The following is a 27,402-nucleotide window of genomic DNA, read 5'->3' as shown; positions in this document are numbered from 1 at the left end:
AGCAGATTTCTTCAGTTTGGAAATACCCTCCTTCAATGTCAATCTGGACAGCCTCCTGGACGAGTTCAGGGTGTCGCCCTGCCGGAGCTCCCTGATGGTGCCTGACTCCCCGGATGGAGATGCCACTTCTGAGGAGGAGGGCCAGAGCACCACACTATGACCCCAGAACGGAACAGAACACACCCCAATCCTACAGGAGGCGCTGTCTTCTTTCTCTATCTATCTTCATGTTGTCCCTCGGTCTCTTTCTCTCTCTCCGTTCAGTTTCTCTCTCTGAATCCTCCTTTCTATCCTCTCTCTCTCTCTGTCTGTTTTCAGTTTCTCCCGCTATCCCTTTACTCTTTCTCTCTCTTGCTTTCTCTCTCTCTGCCTTTCACTACTGATGAAGCCACTGATGAATGCACAACTGAGTGTCAACCAGCCATCATCCGCAGAACTACAGACTTGGGTTTGCCACAGTCACTCTTCCGCTCTTCACAAAGCCACTGAAAAAAGGGACCTTTAATCTCCACAGACGACTTAACTTCTCCAGCTCTATATGTGACTTCAACTGCACGTATGGTGCCATGGAGGAAAAAACTGATTCGATCGTGCTGAATCTGACCAGAAGGGACATCAATAGGGAGAGGTAACCGAGAAGGAAAGGAGAAGAAAAAAAATGTATGTCAATTGTGTTCATTTGTTCCTTGTCTTTTTCATTTGTGATATGTACCATATTTTTACTTTTGTATATTTTTTTTGTATCGGTTCAGGGTTTTTTTGTTGGCCTTAGGAAAGTCAGGGATCAGGTTGCAAAGCAGCGCTGATTCAGACAGCGGTGTCGGTGGAGATTGCCTCAGGACAGAGAGAGAGGTTATTATTGTGTGTGTTTTACAGGGTATGAAAGGTTGGCCTCATGCAATATAAATGTTGCCCATTGTCAAAATCAGGACGAAACATGAACTTGCCATGAATATCTGACAAAAACCCATATGCTCTCTCTCTGTCTCTCTTTCTCTCTCTCTCTCTCTCTCTCTCGCTCTTTCTCTCTTGCTTGCTGGCTCTCTCTCGATCATTTTCTCTAATCCTAACCTTCACACACAAACACACACACACAAACACAAACGTGGAAGATAGTCACGCTCAGAAAATTGAGTGAAAAGATGCACTTGTAAATCTTCACATTGCTGTCAAAGCGAATTTACTTCAGTATTCACTGGGCTCTCATTCAACTGTGCACATATCAGCATCAGTGCAGTATGAGAATGTCTTTCTCATTTTTGAACGTTCTTTGTTTAAACTATTGTTATTGATATAACTGAACACAAATCATAAATGTATGGGGAAGACTGAGGGAGAAGTGTTTGAGACAAGATCTGAAGCTCACTCCTTTGAATGATATCTTTTTTTCCAGAGAAGGGCTTTGATAACAGGGGATTTTGACAGTAGAAAGAGTGGCCATGTGTATTAATGCTCATTGGTGTGCCTCTCCAGCAGGCCTCTCCATTAAAACATATGGACATAAACAGTAGTTTGAACTGTGACAGCACTGCCTGCAAGCCCTGTTGATGCTCTCTGCACACCTTGTCTCAAGTGCTTCAGACTTAATGTATCGCCCCTTCCTAGTGTAAATACTAACAGACTTGTAAATAAATATGTAGATAATTCCAAGCGGGCAGGTTCAGATGTAAAGACAAATATGAATTATACATATATTCATAAATGTGGTCATATTTATCTTGTTCTAGAAAAATGCTGTAAAATGATGTTGGTGGTGTTATTTTTCTCCCCGGCGCACACTATTGCCAGATTCACCGAGGAGTGAGTGAACTCGAGCACTGAACGCTGCAACAGAAAGCCATGAAACTGCTATCGGTACACGTGAAGACTTGACAGAGCAGAATTTGCGTGTTTGTTTGAACGTTTTGCGCGTTTGTTCTTAAATATCAGTGCCCTGAGGAAAAACTCTCTGAACCGTCAGTCCGTCATGATGCTGCCCACTAACTCCCACACCATTGCATGTTTGAGGAACAGTATTATTTTGTAAAGATTACTGCATAGCGCTCTAGACCATCTGAGGGATTCTATAATATGCTAATAATTGTTCACCCTTTTTGAATGCAATAATTGGGATATGTTGCTTTTACATGCAGTATTTTTGTATGTGTCAATTCAAAAAGATGGTGTGGATGCTATTCTGATCAACCTGGAGTGGTTAAGGATTTTACCATGACATCTGGCATACTGTCAACACACACCCTGTTAGAGTGTGATGTTATTCCCTGGGAGTGCAATGATGTGGCACACAGAAGACCTGTCTGTGTAGTGTGGTTGTATGACTGCTCTGTTCATTTTCTCAGAGGAATTGAAAGATGCTGCAGTTTTTCTCTCATATCTGAAGGCCCAAAACTGACAGGACATTTCATTTTGTCAATCAAAGTGCAATTATTTTGTTCTTGTGAACCTCAGAGAAGTGAAGAGGCCATATCCAACCCCCACTCTCTGCCCAACACTTGATAGAAAGTCTTTCTTCATTCCTTTTGCAGATGATATGGTTTACTTTTTATTTCTTGTTTTGTCTACTTCAGGGACTTAAACTCAAGAAGATAAAGTCTCTGTTATGTATGATATGCCTCAGTGTGTGTGTGTGTGTGTGTGTGTTCTCAATGAATTATATTCTTGAAGATTATGGTGGCTGAGTAATATTAATAGTTGTAGTGGTTATAAAATGAAAATTGCAAGTGCCCTCACATTAGATATTAATGTCCTAAAGCTAATGACAAGTTTTCTTGTGTACTTGAGGTTTTTGTCTGTGGTGGTTTCATCAGTGTTTTTTTTATGGAGGCAGGAGTGTCATTATACAAGAGCATTGACTGAATGTGTCTATCTTGACTTTGAAGCTGATCAAGGTCAGGTCTTGTCAATAACTGACAGAAGCTGCAATAGAAGCATGGCTTTTTAAAATAGCTCTCTTATTTTTCATACTCCATTTGCTCTGGTGGCATTTTGTGAACCACTGCACCCCACTGACAGTTTTAGTCAAATGCCTGTGTTAACGTTATTGAGCAAGTGGGGGAGGTGTTGTCGAGGCTTACATTTTGTAAATGCAATAGACTTTGTCAGGGGGCGTGGATTGTTTTCAGATAAGCGTTAGCATGCCCGCTCAAGCTGTGCTGTAGTCTGGTAATGATGGAGCTTTAATATTCATATTTCATTCTTTCATATATATTTCACACAGAAGGTATGAGCAAGTGAAGCTGTCACATCGCTGTCTGCAATGATATCAGGGTTACTAAAGGTCAAAGGTCAGCAGATGACTAAGAGCATGCCAACTTGATGTTGCAAAGCATCAATGACCGTGATGCGTGGCCATTTTTGCACTTCCTAGCTTATTGTGCGTGCTTTTGTTTTGAACCTGTTTTAGTCTGATTAGTCACAAGAGGAGACATGACTGTAAAGTGGGTTTTTTCTTTTTTATTATTAATTTGTAGTTCTCACACATCACTTTCTTTTAAGAGGAAGTTGAGGACACGAAATCATGGGTTAAAAGGGGGCAAAAAAACCTGGACATAGATGGCCATGGGTTTATGATACATACATTTTAAACTGGACATTACTAATGGACATCCAGCCTCTCCCATGCTTCCACTCCAACTCCTGCTGAACTGTAGGACCCACCCCACCCTTCCTTCCTCTGCTTAGCATATCAAGTGGAACAACACAGTCTGTACTGTGAAGCCGACTGCAATCCTTCAGAATGTCAGAAATATATATATAAATATATATTAAAGTCTACATTTTTAATAATACGTTGTCCACGTCATCTTTGTGCCTGCTGCTTTTCTTCTCATGATATGTTACAACAAGTTCACAGGATATACTGTATCATGCTTGAAGCAGAGCTTTCTCTGTTTCTGATTAATTGGCTACAATACCAAGGTCTGTGATCTTCACTATACACCAGCTTGATGGAAAAGTTCTTGTGACGATGCTTTGCCTCCACATGCATCCTCTGAAGAACCAAACTAACAAAACAAGAACTAGATCAGCTCAATAGAACAAGGATTGAATCACCAGACCATATTCTATTGACACAGTGCAGTCACTTATTGAGTGTAATATAGATAGAGTAGGCCTATATTTCATCTTGAACTACAGGAAAAGGTACCTAAAATGGATAATATCCTTAGATGTCACATATTCATAACAAAGCCCTGTGTCACGGAAGAACTGTCAAGGAGAGTTAAAGATAGGGGGCAAAATATGACAAAATGCTGTAATTTGTCACGACACATTATTTTGAAAATCTCTTATGAATCAGTAATGTTACTGCCATAGTTCACGTCAGCACACTTGTCAGATCCAAACTTTCTGCAAGTTCTACATCCCAGCTTCAGTCCAACTTTTGCAAGACAACCCAAACATGCCTGGCACCGGTTGAGCTGAAGGGTAATAAATATAAATTCCAGGGAGTCATTCCAGCAGGTCGGTATATGGTGTGTGGTTCATTTAAGCAGGAGGTGTGAAAATGAAATTGAATTAGATTAACATGTGCAATCACTGTGCAAATAATTTGTACTCAAGATGATCTATACAAGATTGTATCAGAATGTCCTCACATTGCAGGAAGTTCCCAGCCTGTGCACAGCTCCTCGTTGACCCAGAAATATTTATTCAAATCAGACTGTTCAAACTCAGAGGAAAGTGACCATGAAATAGCTCTCTACACTCTTCCCTTCCAAAAAGTATGATGAGGCACAGACCAAAACTATTGACCCATCTGACTCAAACTCTAACTTTGGCTCAGTGTATCAGGAACAGGTCAATTGAGGCAAGCATACAGTACATTTTCAATTCATTTTTTTAGTTTCTTTGTCGACCTTTTGTCAGTTTGAAAGGTCTTCAACAGAGCACTTTTAGATTACATTTTTTTAAATAATGTGTGTTTTGTAGAGCAAAAGTTTGTCAAGAATAAATCACAGACTGCGACACATCAGCCAGTGTTCTCAACCCAGTTTCTGGAACCTGTCTGACAGGAAATATCAGATAAAGGGAGGAGTGTAATGGAAGAAAAAACTCACACAGGCCATTAAGGCATGAGCCATGGTAGCAATTTACAGATGAGTTACACAAAAACACACCACCGGTGTCACAGAAACTTGGGACACATGGTGCATTCAGTTCCATCTTACATAACTTCATTCTAACTAATACGTACACACAAATACCTGTAACGTGACAACCATCGCTTATCTTCTTACAGGTGGCACCCATATCCAGTTCGTCCAGTTCCATTATGAGTAAACTCATAATCTTCTTGGATACTCACATTTATTCAGTATAAAATTCACAATTTAGTTTTCAATATGCTTTAAATATAGCCAAGTTATATCAGCATTAGTATTCATATATTTTCCCCAACAAGACATACAGACAAGATGAAAGGTCCTTGACAGATTTCCATACGTTTATCAGGCATAGCATTTTAAGTGTTATTATTATTCGAGGTTGCTTACATCTGTCCAATATGAAACGCGCAATATAATCACTAAGCCAACAAGACCCAAGGTAATGTCACGGTTATAAGCGCTAGTAAGGAGAAAACTGATAACAGGAACAGTAAACATCGCCCAGTAGTACAAATTCTCGGACGACTTCTCCTTTGATTTGGAACAATTACTGTTGTTGTTGGGAGGACATTTAAATCGTCTTCTTTCATAGGTCGGCCAAGTTCACTAATGATGAAAATCTCCGATGAGCTTTTACTGGGTCTTATGCAATCCGGTAAAGACACCCCTCTGAAATATCGCGTAATCCAGCCAAAACGTCCAGTATTCAAGGGTGAGACATTTGGAGACCGAACATTGAGAGGTTGGTGTACATCGAGTAAAGGCACTTCCAAAATCTTCTGGGTCTGTGCATGCAGACGGGTAGTCACCACGGGCTCATTTCGTTTAGTGATGAAGGTGAGGTGCCTGCAAATGGGACAGACAATACTATCCCGCGTGATGACCCCGTCCTTGTTGATGCTGACTAAAGTTCTGACCAGACAGTCGTGGCAGAATGTGTGGGAGCAACTTAGAGTCCTAGCTGTGCCTGAAAGGCATTCGTAGCAGATTGGGCAGTCTGTATCCTGAGAACTCAGACCTGTCTTCAGGTCTTCCATCCTGTCCTCGTGCGTCCCGGTGTGAATCTGGCCGATGGTGTTGTCGTGTGAGACCCGGGAGTGACTTCAGAGCTATCATTGGCGGTAGCCTACGTGATGGGATGAAGTATACTTCCTATATCTGAAAATGTCAACGCGTAAAATCCTCCCTCTTTGTGTTCTCTTGGAAACTCACGTTTGGGTGGAGACGTAAAAGAATGTCCTATTCACTCTCAGCATTCTGTTGGATAGCTTGGGGTAAATGCTGTCAAACTGGATTTGTTACTTTAAAAGGAATAGTAGGCTACCAACTTTTCAGCTGCTGAAATCGCCAATCACATTTAGAAGGGGGTGAATAACTTGGCGAATCTGGGTTCATGTTATAGGTCCATTTTAAATATCCCTTATTTACAAACCAGTTATAGGCTAGTGTTAATTATCAGTGTGGTATAGCAGCATTTCATCAATGACAACTCAGCTACATCAAATGTGAGCAACTATGAGGTGATGCTACTTAGAATGTCAAAAACTTAACACTCATCTGAGCTTAGTAGGCTACAATGCAATATTAAGAGAGCAGTGTAGATATGATTAATTACAAACAAACAAACAAGGCTGACTTCTGCCAGTTTTATTGTTGCACGTGCATATATTTGGAGGCGACACAGGACACACACACACAGAGGTCGGCGTGAATTTGACTTCTGCATTTTTCCCATCCCGGACTGTCCTTCCTCCAGGACCGCAGGAGCAGTGGGCAGCTTTTAAGCGCCAAGTGAAGTGAACCGTCCATCTTGGTCAGGGACAGACAGGAGAGTGTTCTGTTATTTTAGTTGTTAAGTTGTTCTTTAGCATGTTTTTAGTGGAGGAAACCCCTTGTGAACACGAGAACATGCAAAGTCCACACAGAAAGGCGCCCGGGAGATATCCCACCTGAGCACTGAAGGTCTGGGGAGGACCTGCCCCCCAGAGCCAACAGCGCCCCATGCGGGAATCGAACCAATTACCTTCTTGCTGTGAGGCGGCAGTGCAAGCACCTGAGCCACCGTGTAATATTAAGCTACCTCATTTGAACTATTATTTTCAAACCTGAAACCAGGACAAAATTAAGGTTAAATGTACAGAAAACCACGGCAGAGAACTGTCACATAATGAAAGCAACATGATTATACACAAATTAGGTGCTACATCTCCACAGAAATCACAGCAAAGACAACTGTTTTGGAACAATAGCCTGGACTACTCCATGACAACTCAGCAACACATTGTTAATGAATAGATAAGAGGAAAAGTTAAATCAGCGTCTTCTTCCCAAGTTATTGCCAGATAGCTACCTACTTTTAATTGAACAGGGGCTGGTCGTCAACAGCAATGCACTTAGCTAGAGTTGATGTTGGTGATGTTCAGTGCTGTCGTCAGGCATATTTTCCTTTCTCACTAGGGCCGTTTACAGGGTTGTTTGATGCGCATAGATAAATAAACTTGAACAGGATATGTCTGTCTGCCAACTTAATAACGAAATAATTCCTTACGGCCGATTCTTAACAGGTCTATATGTCGGAAAGAACACGTCGGATAGTCGAACAGTAGGTATAGCTAATTATTTTATTCTGACATGCAGTCTGGTTGCATCGCAGATATCAGACACTTTTATACTCGTATGAAATGTTACAACATGTAGGCCAACACATTTTATGGAGGCTATCCTACATTTACTTATGGAAGCCATCTAGGTAGACTTACATTGTAAACGTGATATGGTGCAATTATCGCGCTATTATATGTTTCAATCTCTGCTGCTGAGATAATACAAACCTCTTCCACAAGGGGGGCCGAACTCTGGGTGCTGTTCAGTGTTTTGTCGGTCAGTAACTTGGAAGAAATGACACACGGGGGAAAGGGGGAAAAAACTCTCAAACGCACGCATATGCACACTCAACCAGACCCACAAATCGAATAAAATGGAATTAAATGTATGCTTGTTTTTTATTTCATGATACGCACTGTTTTACCTGACAGGGTTAGCTTTTATTTCAAAATAAACAACCCTGCCTGGCGTATTGCCGTCAGAAACAGACCAAACATGTTGGCCTATTTGTTCTGAGTGAGCACAAATGCGAGTGAACATAGACCTACAACTTCACTGGACTGCAGGTCCTTTCCTCTTGAAGCTCAGCGCAGAAGGCCGACCAAACCTACTTTGAAAATAAGAATTTGAAGGTCAAGATTTAGATAATCCTAACTGTATTCACAACCACCATTCAAATTAAAAACGAAATAAAATATTGTTAATTATAAAATGAAAATAATTTTGGGTAAGGATACCCTTGGTCACCCATACAGAGATACAAGATTATCTTCCTTTACAGTAAAACCCAGGCCATCTTAAATCTACTCATCAGCCCCATCTAGGTTACATCTATGTTATATACGCATATACCTGGATTGATAACTGCGCTGGTTTAGCTCAGGGGTTACTTCGATGCAGAACTCACTCTTCGAGCGATCTCCGCAAAACCTCCCCCGAGAGGGGGATCGAACCCCGGGCGCTGTCCAGCGTTTTATCGGTCAGTAACTTTAGAATGTACTGTTAAGATGTAACCATATTGTATAAGAACGTGTTAAGATATTTACGATAAATCCGTAGCAAAATACGCTTATGTCCACGCGGAAGTTCGCCCTTTTACAACTTCAGTCCCATCGGTAACCTCCAGGGGGAATCATTGCGTAGTGATAACATTTCAGAAAAACATTTCAGAAAAAACGAGCAGGCGAGAAGGTTGTCTTTTGATGCACAAACAGTGGTTGCATTCAGGGATGGATTACCGAACGGGCCAACCCGGGCCAGGCCCAGGGGCCCATGAGCTCAGGGGGCCCCTAAACCAGAACACTGCAGATTCTCATCAAAACTGTATATCTGTTTTCATTTGACAACAAGGACTACCTCATTACAGTGGATTATTATTACAATTTTTAAGAAAAGTGTGTGTGTGCCTGCTGTGATAGATCAGCTAGACACCTAGACACGCTGAAACCGGGTGACTGTGTGAGAATACAGCCACTCAAATCAGGCAGAGTACTGAAGCCAGCTGATGCTAGGTCCTATGACGTCCAGTTACACTCCGGTGGTGTTCTCACTCTCTCTCAACGAGATACAAAGCAAACATTGGAGGTTGTAACTGTTCTGAACGAGGAAAACCTAAAAAAGTGAGAAAGGATGTAACAATAGGAAGTATTTTTTTAGCTATATGTTGCTACATGGACCTAAATTGTTGTTGCACCTACAGAGAGAGAACAGGCTAAGTAGATGTATTTTGAACGCATGAGCCAATGACCCAACTGGGTAGAAATAATATATACATATGTGTGTGTGTGTGTGTGTGTGTGTGTGTGTGTGTGTGTGTGTGTGTGTGTGTGTGTGTGTGTGTGTGTGTGTGTGTGTGTGTGTGTGTGTGTGTGTGTGTGTGTGTGTGTGTGTATATGTGTGTATATATATATATTAATACATTGTTAATACATTCTGTACTCCATGTGTGTGTGTGAAAGGGACGGAGGGTAACAGTAGGGGTCAGCCATTTCCCACAATCACTCCTGCTCAACTCAGGGTCCTGGAGTGATGACAGATTGCAGTCAATCATTCAGGCATACAGAATGTATTATCTGTGGGATTGCCTGTGTGGTGATTGCCTGCTTTCCTGCACTGTAAAAATTAAAACTCAAAACTCAAATTATCAAGTAAAAGTATTAGTAAACCACTTTACTAAGGTTTACAAGTTTAGACAAGACCTCTGCCAATTTGGATCTTCTTGTTCACCTAATTGAAACAAAAAAAAATTCCAGCACCTGGTATACCTAGGCAGTTTAATTTCGAAGCACTAACCCTGCAGGCCCAACACTGCTTAGAGATTGGATGTGATTGGGCGTGTTCAGTTTGGTTCTGCCTTTAGGTTTTTATAGTGTGTAATGTAAACCTCCACCTTGTCTAAATGTACACACGTGTACATTCTAAGACCAGGCTTAATGTAATGTAATATAAAGTTGATGTAGTCCAACTAAATATACAATGGACTGTCCATTGATGAACATATTTACATCTTAAAAAATAACTTGTACTGTTCATTATTTTGTCGATTTGGCAATCAGTTTGTAATATGCTAAAGCTGTTTTCATGTCAGACTGGTGGTATCACCTTTCTTGTCCAATCAGTGGCATTGACTGGCTGAGGAACGTAGTAATCTGTGAGTGGCAATCTCACCATGGACCTGTGGAATTCATGCATCAGCATTAAAACTACTAACTTTTTTGAAAGACAAGTTGCAGGAGTATCATTTATGGTCACCTCTGACGATCTTTAGCTGGCCTATTTTTGTGTTCTGCTCAGCTGCAAAGGATAGCCTGTGAGTCACTAGGTTACTCAAACTCTCTGAAAAGAGTGACTCAATCTGTGGCAAGAAATAGGAAGAGCTTTTGTAGATAGTTCACTTCTGTTTTCCCCTCTTTATCTACGTTCCTCAGCCAGTCTCACGGTAATAGCCAAGCTCACACCAGAAACTTCAGACACATACGGAGTAGAGGTGTTATGTCAAATCGTTCATGGCACGCGAGGCGTACACGTATCATCAACTTGCACTCGCTCTTCTCTTCACAGCAGGTAAGGATCACATTCAATTCTACCCTTAGTTATACAAACAGGAGGGTGGAAGAAAGCAAACACTTTAGTGAAGGTCTTCATTCAGTCGTTGTTGTTCTGTTCAACCTTATTCGCTGTCAAATTGTAGCAGTGACCTAGAAATATTACCGTTATACAGTAAGTTCCTTTTTGTAGAGCTTTAAGACTAGTATTACTAACTAAAAATTATTTGAGTGAATAAATATGCAAGATAGATGCTTAGCCATTTTGTGACACTTACACCGTAACATGTTGTTCCACAAAGTTTTCCGTGGGGAGTCATGCAACCTGGAGGTCAAAGAGCCAAGCGAAGAAATAAGGCAGAAGGAGCAATCGACCTTCCATATTCCCTGTGATGTCAGTGTAGCTCAGTGTCATGACAAGGGAGCACTTCAGTTCACCTGGCACGTCTTCAGGAAGTCCTCATCCGAGCAGTTGGACCTGGTCTCTGGCTCCTCTAAGTATTCACTTCTAAAGGAGGGGACGCTGGCAGTGAAGTCCTTCCAAGTTGCCGACAGTGGGATTTACCACTGTGGTGTGAGCATTAGGGACCATGTGGGAACAGGGGCCCAGGTCATTGGAAACGGGACAGTAGTGGCAGCTACAGGTGAGAGGAGATTTATGGGATCTATGGCTGTATCAAGAGAAGAAAGAGAAATTGAATTCTTTTGTCTTGTTTTTTGTAATGTGATGTATTATTGTTAACGTGTTTACCTGTGCTCTGTGTGATGATGGTGAATAATAGTTGTATCAAGTGAAGAGAATCGAATTGTTCATCTTATTATTGTAATGTGATGTATTATTATTGTTAACATGCTTATCTGTGCTCTGTGTTTTAGTGATAAGTCATCAGATCCAGCATGCTGTGATATGGTTGCTGTTTGTGGTGTTGGCAGTGTACAGTCTGATAGTCCTTACTCTCCTCATTCTCAAAATGGTAAATTAATCTGTTACAAATGTATTTGAAATAACAAACAGGATTGAAAGCTTGTGTTAGACACATTGTTCAATTTCCTCCAGACGGGACGAGACGTACCAATTCTAAGGGGAAAATGTGGAAAGAATAACGGCTCAAAGGTAATAAATATGACTGTCTGCTCCACTGCAAATATCATGATTTTTTTCCATCATGATATTTTGCAGCTTCTCAGTTTGTATGTAATAGTGTATTAAATATATGTTTATATATAATAAATAATCAATTGGACACCATGTTGACTCTCTTTAATTAAGTAGCCTATGCATCATATACATCTTCTGTGTAAATACCAAATATACTTCTGTATGTCTACCTCATTACTCCATTCTGTCTTGCAGAATAACTCCACCAGAAGACGGCATTTCCGGGCTGTGTTGCAAGAGCTGTACAGCAACAGGAACTTACACAGCACTGCAAAAACCCCAACCCTTAGGCCATCAGCAGACAGCCAGGTTCAAAACTACACTATTGACAAATCACAAAAGCACTTCATAAGAATCAGACAATTAAGCCATGTGTCTTCATTGTTCTTCGGTGGAGAATCTAAAGTTGGATGGAGCATTATTGGCATGTGTATGAAATTTGTCTTATTTTGTTTCAGTTTGAGAACCCACACACCCCAACACAAGATGATATCTATCAAAACTTGTGACTCAAACCACCAAGAGGAGTACTGTGAGATCAAAATGCCCACAGTTGTCGCCTGACCAACCCCAGAATGCATGGAAGAACAATGGCCAACCCTGCAGAAATATGATTTCATGCCCTATTTAAAATCTTCAAATGATGAGGCAGCAATTCATTCAGTATACTTGTGACTGACCCTTTTGTTTGAGTGGTGTGTGTGTGTGTCACAACACTGACTTTCACCAAACGTTTGCTATAATTATTATATACCTATAACCTTGTTACAATTAATAAATACTTTATTATTATTATTATTATTATAAATTCTGCGTGGCCTCCCCTTTATGTTTCATGCATTTCAGCCGTGCACGTAACAGTGTGTGTGTGTGTGTGTGTGTGTGTGTGTGTGTGTGTGTGTGTGTGTCAATCTGGTTTTGTAATCTCCTTTTGGGTTTTAACAATAAAGTTACCTTTGTGGGAACAAAGGGTGACTGTGCTTCTTTGAGTCCATTTAATGAAGTTGTCACACAATGACAAAATTCTTAACCCAGTACTATAGTTATAAAGATACAAACACCTTCTGAATGTCAGGAAAGAATTAGAAAATTTAAAAGCATACGTATATATATAGAGCCTATTATATATATAATCACTAACATATCAAGTACTGGTTGACAATTTGCTTGAGAACAAATATGTTTTTAAGGATAAATGCATTACATTCACTGAATCTCTTAAGACAAAATGAGTCATTCAAGCAGGCCTTGGTCTGTGCTGTACACACAAGTCACAATTTCATCTGGACTGACAATTCAACAGAAACTCACACAACTCTATAGCTTTACTGTTATTAGTCCTTCAGTGTCAGTCTCAGGATTTTATCTGATCGTTAAAAACAGCCTTTCACACAATGGATAAAAAGGCAGATGAGGGCTGTTGAATAATGAATACAAATAATCATTACAAAATATATAATTATAAATAAAAATAAGCATATAAATTCAAATTGTATTCATACCATCCCAAAACACACACAACTCTTCTCTCTTGTCACCCATGTTTGATTTTCAGCTGTATTTAGCTCAGCTAATTGTGCACAGCTGTGGCAGTAACTTCAGTAGATAGCAATCTTCATTTAAGATTAATCTTATCTGTTAACAATCAATTCACACACAAAAATGTGTTTAATGGACAGGTTAGAACGCAATTTGGTGTTCTACTGTCAAAATAAGGCAAACTGAACAAAACTGATCACACAAAGACACTATTGGGTCAAAACAGATATCCATGACAATAAGCAAAACTTAAACAAATGGCCCAAACTTATGTGATTATAGAATTTCAATGTGTGGAATGTAGCTACTAGCTTAGCTTAGCTCATCTCTTACCTACCGTCTTGCATATGTGTGAATGCAGCTACTAGCTTAGCTTAGCTCATCTCTTACCTACCGTCTTGCATATGTGTGAATGCAGCTACTAGCTTAGCTAAGCTCATCTCTTACCTACTGTCTTGCATGTGTGTGATTCTCAATTGGCAAAGATAAAGTCCATCCCTTTGGTACCAGTTACTGTCAAACATTGGGCTAATGCACCAGCTAGGTCCCCACTGACTAAACCCAATTTGAATACCTACATTATAAAGGAAAGACAAACAGAAACTGCCACCGTAAGGAGGATATAACAACACTCACTACCATCACGTTTCAACAGGGTTGAAAAACCTCATGGTCTCACGTTCTTCTACATTCATCCAGTGAGCATTTCCTGTGTACTGCCTACAGCACGTTCAGCCCTGAACTGAAAATGGGAAAGAATTATCGCCTTGTCAGCCATCAATATACTTGGAGTCGATGGTGTGACTGTTTCTGATGGAGAATGGCTGCCATGCCAAGACTTGCAGTGCAGAGACACTCAAGGGAACCAAACACACCAGGTAGAACATGGCTCCATATAAGGGCTGCAGTACACTGGAAATACAATAAGGACATAGTTTACACAAGTGTTATTATTACAGAGTAAATGTAACATAGTTTACGCAAGTGTTATTATTACAGAATAAATGTAACATAGTTCACACAACTGCTATTGAACATTGAAAAGCCTTTGTTGTCATTGTATTTGCATACAACTACATTTGGAATTATTATTACAGGGTAAATGTAACACGGCTGATACTCTCTTAATTTAACACATTTTTTTTTAACTTTAACTTTTCTAACTTTAGAGCCATCAATTTTTAACATTACATTTGAAACAGTGTCAGTCAGAACTCTAAACTTAAAAATGAAGTGTGTCAGTGCTCTTACAGAACAGCAACCTGTACTAACCTATTTGGCTAACATGGTCAGGGCCTACTGTTTAGAAGTGTATTTCACTGTATTTGAAGGGATAGTTAGCCTAATTATTAATACAACACATATGAATCACTGGAACAATATGTAGCCATCATAAAATCGTATTTGATCCGCTCTGATCAAATAAAATAAAGAAACTGATGACATATCTAAGAATAACTGATTGATTAAATTAAATTGAAAATGTTAAAGAAAGTTAAAGCAGTACCTTGGGTCCGTGGCTTGCGCAGCATCCTTTAAACTTTCGTAGCCATACTGGTTCAGAATATAGACGACCAGCATGGGTGACAGTGACTGTGCAGGTTTAGTGAATAAGGCATTGGTCCCAAAAACCATGGACGACAGAGGAGTACTGGCGAAAGAATAACAGATTTTTTTGTTAAAACATTTATCCTGAAACATGAACATCCCACAGAATCAAACATCCATTTGTGTAGAAATCATTTAAAATGTCTTAAGCAACACTAATTATAATAAGTTATACAGCCTTCTGTCTTTTTGTTTAAAAACACATAAGCAAACTCCACCAGTGAAATTATACTGTGATGGTGAAAAGGGCAAGATCATAAGGCAGAGGCGACACAAAGGAGATGAACACCACTTCACCTGCGCTTGTATCTCTGGAGGTCTGAGTCGATGATGTCTGCCAGAGGTAAGTTAAAGAGACTGAAGGCAGCCTGGACCAACACCCTGGGGGCGTAACAAGAAGACCACACAATATGATGATAATAGGAGATCATGTCAAGAATTTTAAATGTTTGCACAAGCTACAAGACAAAGTCTATCCTTCAGTATCTTTTCATTGTGTGCTGCACTAAATATTCATTGTGACAAGTGATATAAACTCGATAAATACCATGTTTAAATTACACTGTTATCTGGAGAACTCAAGCTGGCAAGCTAACCCACATAGCATGAAAAACAGCTAACATTAAGGTTAGCAAGGATTCGAGCTTAGAAATAATGGAATCACTTTTAACCAAGCAGCCTCCATGTTTTTTTGACTAAAGAAAGATGTACTAGCCTGGAAACTAAACAGGGTGGTTTCCTTTTAGACTAAACAAATACATACCTAAATACATGCATGGCAAAGGGTATAAACGGAGGAAACTAATGTTAATGTTACTTTGCGTTGTAAAGTGCTTTGCCTAATGTTTGTGTTTGTCGGGAGACCTTGGCGGCCTTTATCCCTTACTTAAAGACACACGCTCAAGAAAAATAATACACCAATGAATTTCCAGAGAAAAAGGCTCACATGTTGGCGGTGAGGAAGAAGGCCAGCAGGTAATAGTGGTGGCGGCCCAGCAGCAGCATGATGGCGGCTCCCCCTGCCTCTACATAAAAGGTCAGCAGGATCAGCCTGTAATAGCCGTACCGCTGCAGCAGCCTCTGGCTGCTCAGAACCAGTATCTGTGGAGACCATCAATCACCGGGAGGTTATTCATGCAAAATGAGAATGTGTGTGGTGAACAGGTGTAACATGGAGACTTTACGTTGTTTGGGGTTCAAACCCACAGTCTCAGTGTTCCCACTCTGGCTCTCTCTCTCCTAAAGTTAAACACCCACCTCCTTCTGATCCAGTCACACCAGTATAGTTGGGGGAGTTAGACTACCTTGTAAAGCTAAGTAACCTGTTTGAGAGTTTGCTACACTGTTACACAGACATGGTATTCTATATTTCTCATTAAATATAGATTAACTTCATTCACAGATGTTAACTTCTGATGTAAATGCATGTTAATTGATGTCCCTCTTGAACAGTAGGGAGATACTCCAGTTTATGGGGACTTCTTATACACCAATTTGTTTAAAACTCAGACAATATTGTTCTCAGCCGATTGCATTTGTATGTACTAACCACAAATCTACAGCACTAATAATGGTTTACTGGACTTACTTCATAAGCCTGTGGAAATGCATCTCTACAAGGGCTCCATACTCAAAGTGAATTACAGCATACTACATTTTTCAGTTTACCCCTTGGTTATCAATCCCAACACATTGGAGCTCTTAATAAAACCTCACTCTACCAGTTAAGCATGTGTATTGTTGGAGCCTTGTTCTTCAAGTTGAGTTGTGGGAACGCGTAATACCTGCGGGCAGATGAAGGCGGCCCCGTACATGAGGCTCTTGGCCAACGAGGGCAACACGTCTGGCGGGATGAGGTGCTCGGCGAAGATCATGGTGAAGTTACTGCAGAAGGCCACCATGAAGACCTGGAAGAAGTTCATGAGCACGAAGAGCTGGAAGTCCCTGTTGATGAGGATCTGCAATGTCATGGAGACCACCGAGGCCAGGGAGAGCTGTGGCTGGGAGGAGGGAGAGGACGAGGAAGAGCCGTCTGGATGGGTCTTGCTGTCGAAGCGGCTCTCGCTGTTGAGGCCAGTGTAGAGCATGCAGCCACAGGCCAGCATGGCCACTAACACGCAGAAGGCCTGGAAGGCGCCAAAGTCCTCCATGTTGTGAGAGATGAGGCCGCAGAACAGCACGCTGGACGAGCCCACCAGGGAAGCCACCTGGCTGTACTGGATCAGCCGGAGCCTGTTCTGGTGCTGGGACGAGATCTCGGCGAAGAGAGCGCACTGGGCCAGCATAACGAAGGTCAGCATGCCATCAAAGGCGCAAAGGGTCACCATCAGGTGCAAGCCGCTGAGCCAGTCCCCTGACTGGTAGGCCCGCCAGGGGAACCAGGCCAGCAGGAAAGCCAGGGCGTAAAAGGGAGCACCATAGAGGATGGAGAGCCGCCGGCGAGAACAGCAAGGCATTCGAGAGTTGTCCTGCATGTACCCAAACAAGGGGTCGTTCAGCGCATTCCAAATCATGTAGACTACCTGGAGAGGAAGCATTACACCAGAGAACATTTAAAAATACTAAAAGTACATGACAATTAAAGCTACACAGTTGTTTAGCCAAACCAATCCCCTTTTGAAGAGGCAACCCGAATTTCTAAACAGAATATATTTAGGAACACATTAGTAAACTGCAAAAGGTGTGTAGTTCATTACGACTTAAATACACTTTTCAAGTTTCTGGCATTACATTTATGCAGAGACCAGTACCTACTTGAGATTGGTGGAAGGCTCCCTCTGATATTTTGTACTTGTTTAAGAAGAGCTTGACATAGTAGAAGCTGAATATGCTGTTCATCATGCTCGCCCCAACAGTTGTCATCGCGTAAGCCACCGCGGGTGGATGCGCTCCAATCCTTGCTGTCAGGTGTCTCACCAAGGCGAAGGGGCCCTGGCTCCGTGCCCCTGTTACTTTCTCCTCTCTCATAGCTGCACGGTTTTCTATCAAATTAACTATAAACGTATGTACTTATACACGCTGCAGTCGAAAGCTAATGTATGCGAGTTTCACATTTGCGAAAGCTGTCCTTATCCATGTGCCTTCGGTAACTGGTATCACAACAGTACCTGTACTTCATTCAGGATGCATTGGACGCGGAAGAAGGCGTGACTACAACTACCATGTGACTACATCAACACTAGAGCGGATTAGCCCTTGCAGTATGCCCTGCCCCGTTGACTAACCATTGGACGACAGTCTGTCAGTAAGATCTTGTTCCTCTTGAGCGATTACTTGTTCGCTGCTTCGGGGAGTTTCAGGGTTTGGACTTTGCCACGTTGCTGCAGACGCCGGGCTACGCTTCTGCAGGATGTTGTGACTGAGGCAATACGGTGCAACCGTGTGGGATGAACGTAGAAGCACGAAACAGCTGGTGGAGATAGTTGTGTGTTTGCTGGACATTGATTTGCATCGCCGGTTAAAATGCTTACTGATGTGGTTATCGAGGAGGATTTTGAACTGAGGAGCGACGACCTTTGGTATAGCAAACAAGACCTTGAGAATGGTAAGTTTAGTTTAGAAGTTTAGAAGGATGCTGATGATGATGTACATGTAACGGTCTCGCCCATCACCAATACAAAACCACACTAAACATTAGGCTACATTACATTACTGTGGGTGGATGCCATTTATGTTTTGTAAAACTAAACTGATATTCATTCAAGTGTCTTGACTAATCGGCTTGCACTGGAATTTTACACAAATGTATTCCAGTCAGTCACTATAATCATTATAAAGTTTATTCACAAATATGATTTTTACTGAAAGATGTTAATGTAAATGCATCGTTTTGTATTACTGAACGAACGTTCAAAATTGTGTCTGTTAACTCCTTAGTACATATTAAATTGGGCACATAAAACTCGCCCTAGGGGATGAGGTTTGTAAATACGAGGTTGCAGCCACACTGCATTCTTTCACTGAATACGTGCACAGTCTACCTCTTTGACTTTTAGAAAATTCCTCTCAACTGCATACAAGACGCTCTGTGGACGTTCTCCTCTACTGCTGTCCTTTGACGAAATTCTGAGCTGAGATGTTTTGGGTCATTCTGTCTCTGATAATCCAAGTCGTTTTGGTGTACATGAATGCTGTCTTAGATACTCAAGTGATCGCCTGTGTTCTGCCTCGTGCTTTAAATTCTTGTGACACTCACACTATTGCTATAGTGCTAGTGACCTTTCCTGAGACTGTCTCCAGACAGTCGGTGGACAGGATGTCCTCAGGCACTCACTCACTTCCAGTGGTGTGTGTGTGTGTGTGTGTATGATGGTTTCTTACTAACTGATTTTGTTCTTGTCTGACTGTTGTATAAATCTCTGTTTCTCTCTCTCTCTCCCTCTCTCTGTTTGTGTGTGTGTCTGTCTGGCTGTATTTGTGTGTGGTGGCTTGTCCGTGTGGATTTCATAGATTTACATTTGGCTGCGGAGCTTGGCAAAACCTTGCTGGAGAGAAACCATGAGCTGGAACAGAGCCTTCAGCAGATGTACACCAACAACCAAGAGCAGCTGCAGGAAATCGAGGTGATTGTCCATTTCTTGTACTTTAAAACCAGCATTAAGTAAAAGTACACCCTCCGCCATCGACTTCCAACATTGTTTTTGTTGAATATCTGTACATTAATCAGGTAATAAAGTTTGTGTACGTTTATCCGAGCCCAATGTCAACAACTTGTATTACAAAACAAGCTCAGGCCCTATAGTGTTGCTTGGCCTCTTTGTGGGATGTGAAAACCAGCCTTGATCAGTCTCTGTTTCTAAGAAGGCTTTGGCACAAGGCAGACTGAGGGCATAACTGGTCATCTATCTGTCTATCTATAACTGGTGTGTGTGCGTATGTTTGTCTGTGTCTACGTGTGTGTGTGTGTGTGTGAGAGAGAGAGAGACACCCGCCTCTCACCTATGGGTGTATTCCAGTGATAGATTTAGCCTGTCTGCTCTGTGGCGGAAAAAACAGCTAAGGATTTCCTGCCTACCCCTTCGTCTTCTGCCAGGCAGTTGGTGGGGTTGCTCAAGAGGGCCCTTCCTGTTTGAGTTACCTCCCTCACCTTTCTCGCTGTAAGTCTCTGGCACCACACCAGAGCCCAGATAAGGCTGCTAAATCGTGGGTCTTGTGGGAAGTGGCGAGCTGATTCTAATCTTATTATTCTAACCTGTGTATGTGCTCTCCCAGTCCACTGCTACAAGCAGAGTTTGTTGATCAAGAGAGATAGGAACAAGACATGCCAATTTTGTCATTACAGTTGCTGGCATTGAAAGGTACAGATGCCAAATTGGGATTATATATAAATGTATTATATATATATAAATTGTAGATGTATTTATGAAGTCCACCGGGGCTTATAGACTTTAAGGTTTAAGGTTTAAGCTTGTCTGAAGATTATGGGATAGGAGTGGTAAATATTGCAGTCAAACTGAATGTAAAGTAACATCCAAATGGATAAGTACAACTGAAAATAATAAGTGAGTAGGCGGGTTGGATGCCAATTCCACCAAAATACTTAGAGAGTTCCTCTGATATACTACTTCTTTGGCAATACGCTCAGGCATTGGAGATTGTCCATTTTGCAGATTTTACATGGGTAGAACCACAATCCCAGTTATTATGTTTTGTGGCTTATGGTCTCCATGCATGGCTTATGGTTGGCTTAGCATAGCTCACTGTGAAGGACATGACGCCTTTAAAATATGATGACGTGGGGAATGGACTCCTATAGCTCACTGTGAAGGACATGACGTCTATATTATAATAATAATATTAATATAATTATTAGGGGTGGGAATCTCTTGGCACCTCACGATTCGATTCGATTCCGATTCAGAGGTCAACGATTCGATTCTAAACCGATTCTCGATTCTAAACCGATTATCGATTATCAATTCTAAACCGATAAAACGGTTATCGATGCATCTCAATTTTTAAAACATTTGAATTTGCTACTTAGAGTCTCAAATCACTTCCTACTTTGTGTTTGATAAATCAACAGATCTATTTTTTTATTAGAGAAAAAGTTTTTCCTTGTCACAATTATGACTTTCTATGAACAATGCAATAATCGATGCAGCTTGCATTTCAACACAAAATGAATATGTAAAAAAAAAAAAAAAAATATTATTTTTTTTTTTTTTTATTAAAAAATCGATTATGAACTTTTCTGAATCGAGACAGAATCGTTCTAAAGAGAATCGAGAGAAATCGAAAAATCGATTTTTTCCCCCACCCCTAATAATTATATAATGAGGTGGTGAATGGACTTTACTCCTGTAGCTGTTCTGCTCATTTGCATCTTATCTTTGTGGCACCATTTTTGTTTGATTGAGTTTATCGCTTATTGGTACTATCATGGATTCAAAGCCCAGGAAGCACAATTACTTCTTGGATCAGGACTTGCCATTCTTGTCATTGTGGTACTAAAAATGGGAAAGGTTTAAACTTAAAAAAAAATTTGTGAGTAAACAGTGAGAAACTTTGACTAAAACTGGAAACAGGATATTTAAATGTTTTGGCAGACGGCAGAGGAACTTGAATGCAGCAGAGAATATCACTGACATTAGAACTACTGTTGCATTGCCAGCACCAAATAAACCGTACTAAACAGTCATTGACCAAGTATAGATGTAACCGTATTGTACACCTCATATGCGTGGACCCTATTCCTGCTAACTGACACCGGGATGCTCATCCTCTCCCAGTACCTGAGCAAGCAGATGGAGGTGCTGCGTACGATGAATGAGCAGCATGCTAAGGTGTATGAGCAGCTGGACGGGGTGGCCAGAGAGCTGGAGCAGGGCAACCGTAAGCTGACGCAGGACAACCGTGCCGCTCAGCAGAGGATCCAGAGGTGAGCAGATGAGGGTCAGGGGTCAGGGGTCATAGTATGAAGAACAGTAGATGGGAAAGGAAGTTTTCCTGTAAAGCTTCTTAAGAAGTCATTGTTTTGATCATTGTTTGAGGATGAATAAATAAATTGAGCTTAATTGAATTGCGTGTTAACAACTGCTTGTGCTTGTGCATGCTGGAATTAATCAACTTCACCACACACTATGGCATAAGGTAATGCCCCATGAACATGTACACCAGATGCAAATGTATAGTAAATGATGATTATAAGCATTACAGAACATGCAGCCGGCCTATGTAAATGTGTGCTGATTAATTCAAATGCATGTGTATTTCATATACAGTATGCATGGAGATTGTGCACATGTACACATGTTAGCATGTGCGTTCATCATTGGCATACTTTTTCCCTTGGCAGCCTGACGGAGACGGTGGATGGCCTGCAGTCCCACATGGACGAGCTGCAGGAGCAGGTGGAGCAGCTGAGTGCGTCGCAGGCGGATCGCGCCCGCAGGGAGCAGGCCCTGCAGCAGCAGCGGCGCAGCAGCATGGGTGCTCAGAGTGTACCCTGTCTGAAGGAGCTCTATGACATGCACCAGGACAAGTAAATAACAACACAACACAACACATATAACATGTAACATTTAGCACAAGATAACACACAACATATTCTAACACAATATAACATTTCTGCAGTGCAGTATGTTTATTGCATGTGGCTGAATCCATCAGCTTTGCTATTTTGCATGTATGGGAGTTAACACCGCCTAACTGCAACGTAAGCCTTAATGTCTTAATGGCATGTTTGTGTTGTTCATGTGGGAACAGCAGTGAGTGACTCTTACCTATAAAGAAAGTCTTATCATAACACTCATGACTGCATCACAAGGCTCTTTATCCCTCTGTTTAGCTTACAAAAATAATTATGAAATGAGCTTTCAGTATGCTGGTCCAAAGGTTGAAGTCCATACTCAAATTAGCGCAACCAGATTGCAATCATGTCATCTGATTATGCAAGGATATTGGATATCGCTTTTTCTGTCCTAGAGTCTAGTTTGGAGTGAGATGAGGCATGTGTCCCGTGCAGCACAGTAAGACTGCTTTAGGTGAGTCAGAGTGGGGATGTTGCCGCCTCACGTGTCGTCCAGCCCATGGGTGACCTTTGTGATCAGCTCACGGTGACCCTCGCGCTCAGTAGCGCCTTAGCACTGCAACTTAGCATGTTGACCGGACAGGCGCGGGCCTTGCAGAACCAGACACCACAATCTGGCCTAGGCCCTTCTGACCATAATCCAATAATCCATAATCCATTGCCTTCCATGTCGAGGAGGGTTGATAATTCAGGGGCATGTTGACCGAGCCTCTCTGTTGCTATTAGGTATATAGGTATGCCTTCTACTGTATGAGGCTGTTAAGGGTAGCTTGTTACTTCTCTTCCACGACCCAAAATGTGTTTAATCAGGTTAAACACATCTTTAACAGGTTTTTCAATGTATCAGTACATCACAATATACTCCTTGGGGCACTCATTGAACTACAATTACAACCGCCACGCCAGCTTTATTCTAGCATACAGATTAACTAATACCACAACTTGACAATTAACACTGATACTCCCATTAAAAACACAAAAATCATTCATACAATTTGTGGTTGAGAAAAGCTCAATACTCCACAGGAGCCCAAACTAGCTCATTGTAACTCATTTGTATAGCGTGACAGAGCCCATTGAACCATCAAGAGCTCCTCGGATGTCTTTTTGTTAAGCCTGTATCTCTACCTTTGTGGCTCTTCAGGTACCTGACACAGGATGACTTCAGAGTGTGCGAGCGCCCCTGGCCATTTCAGATGGAGGAGCTCACGGCCGGCACAGAGGCAGAGGAGGAGGAGGAGGAGGAGAGGGCAGCCTTGCACGAGCTGGTCCAGACCTTGGAGGCCCAGCTGGAGGCAGAGCGCTCGCGTCGTTATGAGGCGGAGCAGGAGGCCGAAGCGACGGTGGAGGAGAACAGCCTGCTGGGACTGCGTCTGGTGGCCCTGGAGGGGTGTCGCGCCCGGCAGACGGAGCTGGAGGCAGAGGTGGAGGAGCTGCGGCAGCTGTGGCGTGCCGAAGTAGCCAGCACCAGGAGGGCGCAGAGGGCACTGCCCGACGACATGTTCCTCAACACAGAGGAGCAGCCTGCAGGGGAGCAAGAGGAGGAGGAGGAGGAGGAAGAGGAGGAGGAGGAGGAGGAGGAAGAAGAGGTGGTTCCAGAGGAGAAAAGAGTAGGGAAACCGCGCCCACGGCGCCAGAGTGACGGGGCACTTCAGGGCACAAGCGGCAAGGAACTGCGGCGTCGGCACCGGCCCACCTGCGCCCGCCGGCCCCGGGCACTGTGGTGTCGCGGCGTGTCACTGCTCAGCGAGGTGGATGCCCAGTACAGCGCCCTACAGAGGCAGTACGACGAGCTGCTGCGCCGCAGCCAGGAGGGATCCCTCAGCCACAAGGCCGTTCAGACCCCCGGGGGCCGTTCCGTCCACGCCCACGCTCACGCCCATGCCTCCGCCCACACCCACCGCCGCCGCCTCTCCAGCTCCGCCTCCAGCGAGGCCCCCGAGTACAAGGCCCTGTTCATGGAGATCTTCACCTGCATCCAGAAAACCAAAGGGGACCTGAGTGACACCAGCGTCCAGGCCATCCACAAAATCCAGACGAGACAGACGAGACGTCAGAGCCAGTCCATCCAGACGGATGAGACACAGTGACTCACCCGTGCTGAGTGGGGCTGCTACCAGTTGAGGCAGGAGAGTCACTCCCTCTTTCCCCTGTCATGGGGTTGGGGCTGCAGCTTATTCTAGGCTTCTGCATCAGTAAGAGGAGGGTGCTCAGGACTGGCCTTGGGCTTCTCTACAGATGCCCTTCATGGAACTTAGTGTTACATCTGCACCCAGAAAGGAAAGAGTAGTGTCCTTTACGTTGCATGCTTTGGTGTGGGCCAGGTGTGGAACCTTGTTAGCTGTGTATGTCAGGGATTAGCTGAGTCTCAGAACAGTGTTTCTGTTCTGTTTCTTCCCAAACAAGAGCAAGTGCAAGGTTAGATGTATTAACTTGCTGTTGACTTGACATAGACCTGACTCAACAAATGTATATGCATGCAAGACGAATTTAGAAGCCAATGAATGTAATGATTACAGCTGTTTTCAATCTTCGAAGTATATTTGCACTTGATTTGAAAATATGTGCTTGTAATAAAGGGTAGAGCTTTGGGACAGAAGTAAAGAGACAGAGACAGAGGTGCATCGCTGGCTTGTATATAAAAAGTGCCATACAGTGTATTCCTTGAGTAAATGTGAATGCTAGTTGCTTTTAGAATGATGAAGAAAATCTCATGGATTGCCCAGAATGTCAAAATTCAGGAAGACTGGGCAAGACATTCGTTCTGGTGGTCCATAATGTTTAGGCAGTGGATCCAGTGTTTGTAGATGTGGAAGACAGATACAAAGCAGAACATTTAATAGACCTACCATGCAGAAGCTAAACTGCTTTGCACATTACAGCATCAATGTTTTCCTCTTATTTGTTATTTATTGTAAACACATTCATCTTTAGAAATGAGATTCTATTTATTTTGTACCTAATTTTCTCGTATGTTTACAGTTATGCATTTCAAATTTATAAAATTATTGTTAATTTAACTAAATCAGAGGTCAGAGATTGACCACTTTTGTAAATTACTTAGTGGAGGCGGAGATTGGATTTGGCACACATTCCTACAGTCAGAATTACACAACAAGCATAATCTTACTCAGTTGATTAAAATTACAGTAATTTACAAGCAGTTGTGTACTGAAAACTAGGACTAGGTGATTTTTGTTTTGGGGAAGAACATATTATGTGTCCAGTGTTCTTACCCTAATTTAATGTATTTGCTATGCGAGAACCCAGAGCTGAGGTGTAGAAATATATAGTGTGCAGCCAGTATGAGATCGAAGAACAAAGAAATGTTGAAATTCTTAAAAAAAAAAAGAAGAAAAGTTTAGGAAGGATTCAGCTGTTGCTGTGTGGTGCTAGAAAGTGGATTAAGGCATGAAGCTCTCACTCTTGGGTCGTCTCCATCTCTGCAATATAATGCTATCAAGCATGCGGTCCAATTATTTTCGTATGTTTGTGTAATTGTATCACCTACTCAATGTAAGCACAAGGCGCAAACAGTGGATAAAGGCAGTCATACTCCTTTTGGAATGTAAACAAAAAAATATTCCTTGGAACATCAACTATTTTGTTTTGTTAGAGCTTTCTGACACGTGTGGATCCTTTTTATCCTCAACTAGTGTTCTGAAATATTTGCAGATTAAATGCTGTAGCTCTATCATATTGCTACAGATGTTTTTTTGAATCAAAATGTATTGATGTCTTTATCAGTAGAAAATCCAGGTGCGTATATATATCAATCATAATGGCACTCTTAACTGTAATGATGCACAGCATTTCTACTTTTTGTTTTGACCTTGTTCAGGGACTATGGCATACATTTCTAAGATACACCTTTTTTAAGTATTGAAATCCTTAAACTGTAATGATAAAGTTTACCTACTAACATGTGAAATGCAAAAATTAAATATATTTATGAACAAGCAAGTGTGTGTTTCCATATATGGATATGTTTTAGCTTGGAGAATATGAATGAGTTATTGATTGTTCAGTCAAAGTGCCCCCTAGTGGATTTCACTTGTAGTTTTCTGGTAGATGTGAATGTTCACACCATCCACTCCATCACTCACACCATCACTCCATCACTCCACACCATCCACTCCATCACTCACACCATCACTCCATCACTCCACACCATCCACTCCATCACTCACTCCATCACTCCATCACTCCACACCATCCACTCCATCACTCACTCCATCACTCACTCCATCACTTCATCACTCACACCATCCACTTCATCACTTCATCACTCACACCATCCACTCCATCACTCACACCATCCACTCCATCACTCACACCATCCACTTCATCACTCCATCACTCACTCCATCACTCACACCATCCACTCCATCACTCACTCCATCACTCACTCCATCACTTCATCACTCACACCATCCACTTCATCACTTCATCACTCACACCATCCACTCCATCACTCACACCATCCACTCCATCACTCACACCATCCACTTCATCACTCCATCACTCACACCATCCACTCCATCACTCACACCATCCACTCCATCACTCACTCCATCACTCACACCATCCACTCCATCACTCACACCATCCACTCACTCCATCACTCACACCATCCACTCCATCACTCACTCCATCACTCACACCATCCACTCCATCACTCACACCATCCACTCACTCCATCACTCACACCATCCACTCCATCACTCACTCCATCACTCACACCATCCACTCCATCACTCACTCCATCACTCACACCATCCACTCACTCCATCACTCACACCATCCACT

General features: G+C 42.2%; 5 protein-coding genes across 6 annotated transcripts in view; 3 read left to right on the top strand and 2 right to left on the bottom strand.

The window, feature by feature from the left end:
* Positions 1-3,786, top strand: part of arhgap44a (Rho GTPase activating protein 44a) — a 36,600-nt gene extending 32,814 nt beyond the window's left edge. Inside the window, exon 21 of one of the 2 annotated variants that reach the window (XM_031572992.2) lies at positions 3-3,786. In XM_031572992.2, coding sequence (XP_031428852.1) covers positions 3-160 — 158 coding nt within the window. In that variant the 3' untranslated portion in view covers positions 161-3,786. The remainder of the gene's footprint in view (positions 1-2) is intronic. The other variant, XM_031573002.2, reaches the window with a different exon arrangement.
* A 1,361-nt stretch (positions 3,787-5,147) lies between these two features.
* On the bottom strand, positions 5,148-6,494 carry LOC105898603 (RING finger protein 222). Its single transcript, XM_012825636.3, has one exon. It carries the CDS (start codon positions 6,143-6,145, stop codon positions 5,528-5,530), a length of 618 nt encoding a protein of 205 aa, XP_012681090.1. The 5' UTR covers positions 6,146-6,494; the 3' UTR covers positions 5,148-5,527.
* Positions 6,495-10,278: 3,784 nt separating this feature from the next.
* On the top strand, positions 10,279-12,712 carry si:ch211-139g16.8. Its single transcript, XM_031572981.2, has 6 exons — positions 10,279-10,775; positions 11,059-11,400; positions 11,633-11,730; positions 11,814-11,870; positions 12,111-12,224; positions 12,374-12,712. The coding sequence occupies exons 1-6, from the start codon at positions 10,718-10,720 to the stop codon at positions 12,422-12,424; spliced, it is 720 nt and encodes a 239-aa protein (XP_031428841.1). The 5' UTR covers positions 10,279-10,717; the 3' UTR covers positions 12,425-12,712.
* Positions 12,713-13,922: 1,210 nt separating this feature from the next.
* On the bottom strand, positions 13,923-18,204 carry mfsd13al (major facilitator superfamily domain containing 13a-like). Its single transcript, XM_031572974.2, has 6 exons — positions 17,817-18,204; positions 16,847-17,584; positions 16,009-16,163; positions 15,360-15,443; positions 14,962-15,105; positions 13,923-14,366 (listed from the first exon to the last, which is right to left on the bottom strand). The coding sequence occupies exons 1-6, from the start codon at positions 18,027-18,029 to the stop codon at positions 14,225-14,227; spliced, it is 1,476 nt and encodes a 491-aa protein (XP_031428834.1). The 5' UTR covers positions 18,030-18,204; the 3' UTR covers positions 13,923-14,224.
* Positions 18,205-18,327: 123 nt separating this feature from the next.
* Positions 18,328-26,552, top strand: cdr2a (cerebellar degeneration-related protein 2a). Its single transcript, XM_031572964.2, has 5 exons — positions 18,328-18,606; positions 19,512-19,624; positions 21,794-21,942; positions 22,360-22,545; positions 23,738-26,552. The coding sequence occupies exons 1-5, from the start codon at positions 18,525-18,527 to the stop codon at positions 24,681-24,683; spliced, it is 1,476 nt and encodes a 491-aa protein (XP_031428824.1). The 5' UTR covers positions 18,328-18,524; the 3' UTR covers positions 24,684-26,552.
* The last annotated feature ends 850 nt before the right edge of the window (positions 26,553-27,402 follow it).

This window comes from Clupea harengus, chromosome 1 (assembly GCF_900700415.2).
Source record: "Clupea harengus chromosome 1, Ch_v2.0.2, whole genome shotgun sequence".
Taxonomy (NCBI): Eukaryota; Metazoa; Chordata; class Actinopteri; order Clupeiformes; family Clupeidae; genus Clupea; species Clupea harengus.
This window is presented reverse-complemented; position numbering and strand designations above follow the sequence as displayed.

Excerpts from the sequence above, each read along its gene's own strand:
- LOC105898603 (XM_012825636.3), bottom strand. The coding sequence starts at position 6,145 with ATGGAAGACCTGAAGACAGGTCTGAGTTCTCAGGATACAGACTGCCCA.
- mfsd13al (XM_031572974.2), bottom strand. The coding sequence starts at position 18,029 with ATGAGAGAGGAGAAAGTAACAGGGGCACGGAGCCAGGGCCCCTTCGCC. Across the intron at positions 17,585-17,816 it reads GAGCCTTCCACCAATCTCAA|GTAGTCTACATGATTTGGAA; the intron begins GTAGGTACTGGT and ends CTTCCTCTCCAG. Across the intron at positions 16,164-16,846 it reads CCGCCTTCATCTGCCCGCAG|ATACTGGTTCTGAGCAGCCA; the intron begins GTATTACGCGTT and ends TGGTCTCCACAG.
- cdr2a (XM_031572964.2), top strand. The coding sequence starts at position 18,525 with ATGCTTACTGATGTGGTTATCGAGGAGGATTTTGAACTGAGGAGCGAC. Across the intron at positions 18,607-19,511 it reads CAAACAAGACCTTGAGAATG|ATTTACATTTGGCTGCGGAG; the intron begins GTAAGTTTAGTT and ends TGGATTTCATAG. Across the intron at positions 19,625-21,793 it reads AGCAGCTGCAGGAAATCGAG|TACCTGAGCAAGCAGATGGA; the intron begins GTGATTGTCCAT and ends ATCCTCTCCCAG.
- si:ch211-139g16.8 (XM_031572981.2), top strand. The coding sequence starts at position 10,718 with ATGGCACGCGAGGCGTACACGTATCATCAACTTGCACTCGCTCTTCTC. Across the intron at positions 11,731-11,813 it reads CTCTCCTCATTCTCAAAATG|ACGGGACGAGACGTACCAAT; the intron begins GTAAATTAATCT and ends AATTTCCTCCAG. Across the intron at positions 12,225-12,373 it reads GGCCATCAGCAGACAGCCAG|TTTGAGAACCCACACACCCC; the intron begins GTTCAAAACTAC and ends ATTTTGTTTCAG.